Below are 5,976 nucleotides of genomic sequence, written 5' to 3'. Positions count from 1 at the left end.
CTAATTTCCTGATAAACCGCCACACTGCTTTCCAAAGTGGTTGCTCAAGTTTGCATTCCCACCAGCAATGGATGAGTGTACCCCTTACTCCACATCCTCTCCAGCAAAGGCTATCATTGGTGTTTTTGATTTTAGCCATTCTGACTGGTGTAAGATGGTATCTTAAAGTTGTCTTGATTTGCATTTCCCTGATCGCTAAGGAAGTTGAACATGACCTTAAATGTCTTTTGGCCATCTGAACTTCTTCTGTTGAGAATTCTGTTCAGCTCAGTGGCACAGCTCTCTTCAGATCATTGATGAGTACTGTGTTGCTGTCTGAACCCTTGCCTTTTCAACGACCAGGGCACTTCAGCATTACTTATCACTAGCATTCTTCTGTAGTGATAACCTCCCCTCACCCACCTCTCTCTTGTCTACTTAGACCAGCTAACAGCCAGAGGACCACAATGAAGAACCACACAAAGGTGACAGTTTTCATCCTAGCTGGTTTGACGGATGACCCCTTGTGGAAAGTTGTCTTATTCACCTTTCTGCTTCTTACCTATCTGCTCAGCATCACTGGCAATCTGACCATCATCACACTCACCCTGGTGGATGCTCACCTGAAGACCCCCATGTATTTTTTCCTTCGGAACTTTTCCTTCCTAGAGATTTCCTACACTACCACATGCATCCCCAAATTGCTTGCTACTTTGGCAACTGGGGACAAAAGCATTCCTTATGGTGATTGTTTAACACAAGTGTTTTTTGCTTTCCTATTTGGAGCATCAGAATTTTACTTGCTGGCAGCCATGTCCTATGACCGCTACGTGGCCATCTGCAAGCCCCTGCACTACATGACCATCATGAACAATAAAGTCTGTGTGCAGTTGGTCCTCAGTTGTTGGATTGCTGGCTTCTTTGTCATCTTTCCACCACTCCTGTTAGGCTTAAATGTTGATTTCTGTGCTTCCAACATTGTTGACCATTTCTACTGTGACACCACCCCACTCATGCAGATTTCCTGCACAGACACACAGCTCATGGAGACGTTGGGCTTTGTCTCGGCTTTGGTGACACTCTTTCTCACATTGTTACTGGTCATAATTTCCTATACCTACATTGCCATAACAATTCTAAAAATCCCTTCAACCAGCCAGAGGAAGAAGGCTTTCTCTACATGTTCTTCTCACATGATTGTGATATCCCTCTCGTATGGCAGCTGCATCTTCATGTATGCTAAACCTTCAATCAAGCAGAGAGTATCTATTTCCAAGGGAATTGCTGTGCTCAATACCTCTGTGGCTCCACTTCTGAATCCTTTTATCTACACCTTGAGGAATCAGCAAGTGAAAACGGCATTCATTAATACAATACAGAGGATTGCATCTTTCTCAAAGAAATGACTATACCATTTCACTATAAAAAGAAAAGAGACTTAAAAGTACCTAGTGTTCATAAGTCTCTTCAGTTTCTTCTCAGTGTTTTGTTATTCATTTTCCATGTAAAGAAGATGTTTGTTCTTTAGAAGTAAATTTATGAATGCAGGGAGCAGGGAATTAATCAAACATAACCTGAGTCTTGGAGGTCAGCAAACTCCTATTGTGTTAAATTTCCACTTTATATAAGCTAATGTTATTTTAAATCCAAAGTTTTTTTTCTCCCTGAAAGTCATCTATTCTCTCAGTGATATCTGATAGATATTGAACATTTATGTTCATTCATTCTTTCTTTCTTTCTTTCTTTCTTTCTTTTTCTTTTCTTTTTCTTTTTGTTTTTTGTTTTTTGAGACAGGGTTTTTCTGAGATTTTGGAGCCTGTCCTACAACTAGTTCTTGTAGACCAGGCTGACCTCAAAATCATCAAACTCACAGAGTCTATCTGCTTCTGCCTTCCAAGTGCTGGGACTAAAGTTATGCGCCTGCCTGGCTGAACATATTTTGGCAATGTCTCTTCTGTCTTCTAAAAATTCATCCCGGATTAGAGATTGGCTCAAAAGTAGAGGGTGTCTCAACACAAAGAGTCTGGCTTTGGGTCCAAATTCCACCAACTATAAAAATAAAAAAAAAAACCCTAAAAAACAAAGTTAATTTTTAGATTCAAGTTGGTCAAGGCTATGAAATAATGTTTCACATTTGTTATATTTGATGCATTATTTGATAGGAAGGTTATAACAGTACTCTATATTTGTGATAATTCACCATCAGCATATTAAAATTATTATTTAATATGAAATTTTATTTATTTTCTTTTAGTTTTCATTCATATTTTATTTGAAGATACTAAAAGCCAGTGTGGTGGATTAGCAGGAAAAGGCCCTTGTAGCCAACTCTGACATGTGTTATGTCCCTAGACCCACAAATTAGAAGAACAAAGCAACTCCCACAAGTTGTTTTCAAATCTCCATCAAAGACACTGTGGTTTTCTCACTTACATAGTAGCTTGGAAAAAATAAATTCTTTATTTTTAATTAAAGTAACTTTAATTAAAAGAAAATTATATCAGATTTTATCCACTATTGTATTCTTCATCTGTAAATGTATATATTAATCTTTGAATATTATATCCATAATTGTAGTTGTAAACATTTTATGGAAAATATCTATTTTTAAGACTAAGTTTACTGTTATAATTTACAAATAGTTCTAGGCATATCTCAGAGATAATGTTATTAGAATTATTGATTAGTTGTCAAATTTTCAGCAAGTCCATCCAGATCTTCTCTGTTGGAACTGCGATTTGTGGATCTGAAAGAATGAGACATACTACAGTCTAACATTGTAGACAAACTTATTTCAGTTTCATTGTGCTTTTTTTATGGGAATAATAAAAAAAAGAATGCACCTATACAAGGAAGGTCGTTTTATTATGAAAAACATGGTGGAAAAATTATCAGAAAAACATACAAGTGTTTCTCTGAAAAGAGAAGCCATTGTTTGATATATGTCAAAGTATTGTTAGCAGTGAGAACAGAGTTTCTTTTCTCTGTAGGAGCTTTATTTGAAATATAATCTTTCTTTTGAAAGTGTATGAATTTCACGAAATGCTTTTGTGAGAAACGCACATGTGTTTCTCTGAAAAGAGAAGCAGCTGTTTCGGATATGTCAAAGTATTGTTAGAAGTGAGAGCAGTGTTCCTTTTCTCTGTAGAGGCTATACTTTGAAAGATAATGAAGTTCTTTAGAAACTGTATAAATTTCATGAAATGCTTTTTTGATAAACGCACATGTGTTTCTCTGAAAACAGAAGCCATTGTTTGGGATATGTCAAAGTATCGTTAGAAGTGAGAGCAGTGTTTCTTTTCCTGTAGAAGTTTTACTTTGAAAGATAATCACGTTCTTTGGAAATTGTATGAATTTCATGAAATGCTTTAGTGATAAAAGCACATGTGTTTCTCTGAAAAGAGAAGCCATTGTTTAAGATATGTCAAAATATTGTTAGCAGTGAGAGCAGTGTTCCTTTTCTCTGTAGAAACTTTACTTTGACAGATAATCATGTTCTTTTGAAAGTGTATGAATTTCATGAAATCCTTTTTTGAGAAATGCACATGTGTTTCTCTGAAAAGAGAATCCATAGTTTGGGATATGTCAAAGTATTGTTAGAAGTGAGAACAGTGTTCCTTTTCTCTGTAGAAGCTTTACTTTGAAAGATAATCATGTTCTTTTAAAGTGTATGAATTTCACGAAAGGTTTAGTGAGAAACGCACAAGTGTTTTTCTTTAAAGAGAATCCATTGTTTGGGATATTTCAAAGTATTGTTAGAAGTGAGAACAGTGTTCCTTTTCTCTGTAAACGCTTTACTTTGAAGGATAATCACATTCTTTGGAAACTGTATGCATTTCGTGAAAAGCTTTAGGAGAAACGCACATGTTTTTCTCTGAAAAGAGAAGCTGTTGTTTCTCTGTAGAGGCTTTACGTTATTCAAGAAAAGGAACACTGCTCTCACTTCTAACAATACTTTGACATATCCCAAACAATGGCTTCTCTTTTCAGAGAAACACATGTGTGTTTTTCACAAAATTATTTCATGAAATTCATACACTTTCAAAAAACATGACTATCTTTCCAAGTAAAGGTACTATTTAGAAATGGAACACTGCTCTCACTTCTAAAAATACTTTGATGTATCAGAAACAACTGCTTCTCTTTTCAGAGAAACACATGTGCGTTTCTCAGAAAAGTATTTCATGAAATTCATACACTTTCAAAAAAAGTGATTATATTTCAAATAAAGCTTCTACAGAGAAAAGAAACACTGTTTTCTCTTCAACCAATACTTTGAAATATCCCCAAAAAAGGCTTCTCATTTCAGAGAAACACATGTGCATTTATCACTAAAGCATTTAAGGAAATTCATACAGTTTCCAAAGAAACACATGTGTTTCTCTGAAAAGAGAAGCCGTTGTTTGGGATATGTCAAAGTGCTGTTAGAAGTGAGAACAGTGTTCCTTTTCACTGTGGAAGCTTTACTTTGAAAGATAATCACGTTATTTAAAAGTGTTTGAATTCCATGAAATGCTTTTGTGAGAAACGCACATGTGTTTCTCAGAAAAGAGAAACTGTATTGTTTGATATTTCAAAGTTAGTTATAAGTGAGAGCAGTGTTCAATATTTCTGTAGAAGATTTACTTTGAAAAATAATCACGTTCTTTGGAAAGTGTATGAATTTCATGAAATGCTTTTGTGAGAAACGCACATGTGTTTCTCTGAAAAGAAAAGCCATTGTTGGGATATGTCAAAGTATTGTTACAAGTGAGAGCAGTGTTCCTTTTCTCTGTAGAATCTTTCCTTTGAAAGACAATCACATTCTTTAGTAAGTTCAAGAATTTCAAGAAATGTTTAGTGAGAAACGCACAAATGTTTCTCTGAAAAAAGAACCTGTTGTTTGGATAAGTCAAATTATTGTCAGAAGATAGTGCAGTGTTCCTTTTCTCTGTACAAGCATTACTTTAAAAGATAATCACATTCTTTTGAAAGTGTAAGGAATTATCGAAAGCTTTAGTAAGAAACACATATGGTTTTCTCTGAAAAGAGAAGCGTTTGTTTGCGATATGTCAAAGTATTGTTAGAAGTGAGAGCAGTGTTCCTTTTCTATGTAGAAGCTTTACTTTAAAAGATCATCACGTTCTTTTGAAAGTATATGAATCACGTTACTTGTAAATTGTATGAATTTCATGAAATGCTTTTGTGAGAAACGCAAATGTATTTCTCTGAAAAGAGAAGCCATTGTTTGGGATATGTCAAAGTATTGTTAGAAGTGAGAACAGTGTTCCTTTTCACTGTAGAAGCTTTACTTTAAAAGATAATAACGTTCTTTTGAAAGTGTTTTGATATCATGAAATGCTTTTTTGATAAACACACATGTGTTTCTCTGAAAACAGAAGCCATTGTTTGGGATATGTCAAAGTATTGTTAGAAGTGAGAACAGTGTTCCTTTTCACTGTAGAAGCTTTACTTTGAAAGATAATCACATTCTTTTAATAGTGTTTGAATTTCATGAAATGCTTTTGTGAGAAACGCAAATGTGTTTCTCTGAAAAGAGAATCTGTTGTGTTTGATATGTCAAAGTTAGTTATAAATGAGAGCAGTGTTCAATATTTCTGTAGAAGCTTTACTTTGAAAGATAATCGCGTTGTTTGTAAACTCTATGAATTTCATGAAATGCTTCTGTGAGTAATGCACATTTGTTTCTCTGAAAAGAGAATCAGTTGTTTGGGATATGTAAAAGTATTGTTAGAAGTGAGAGCAGTTTTCCTTTTCTCTGTAGAAGCTTTACTTTGACAGATAATCATGTTCTTTTGAAAGTGTATGAATTTCATGAAATCCTTTTTTGAGAAACGCACATGTGTTTCTCTGAAAAGAGAATCCATAGTTTGGGATATGTCAAAGTATTGTTAGAAGTGAGAGCAGTGTTCCTTTTCTCTGTAGAAGCTTTACTTTGAAAGATAATCACGGTGCTCCCGTGTGGGTCTCTGTCTCTGTCTCCTTTCATCGCCTGAT

General features: G+C 34.8%; 1 protein-coding gene across 1 annotated transcript; it reads left to right on the top strand.

Moving 5' to 3' along the window:
- The first annotated feature begins 446 nt into the window (after positions 1-446).
- Positions 447-1,385, top strand: LOC121460081 (olfactory receptor 6C74-like). Its single transcript, XM_041670225.1, has one exon. The coding sequence runs from the start codon at positions 447-449 to the stop codon at positions 1,383-1,385; it is 939 nt and encodes a 312-aa protein (XP_041526159.1).
- Positions 1,386-5,976: the final 4,591 nt, after the last annotated feature.

Source organism: Microtus oregoni, unplaced genomic scaffold (genome assembly GCF_018167655.1).
Source record: "Microtus oregoni isolate MIOR12 unplaced genomic scaffold, Mior012 000001F_ref0000356, whole genome shotgun sequence".
NCBI lineage: Eukaryota > Metazoa > Chordata > Mammalia > Rodentia > Cricetidae > Microtus > Microtus oregoni.
This window is presented reverse-complemented; position numbering and strand designations above follow the sequence as displayed.

Excerpts from the sequence above, each read along its gene's own strand:
- LOC121460081 (XM_041670225.1), top strand. The coding sequence starts at position 447 with ATGAAGAACCACACAAAGGTGACAGTTTTCATCCTAGCTGGTTTGACG.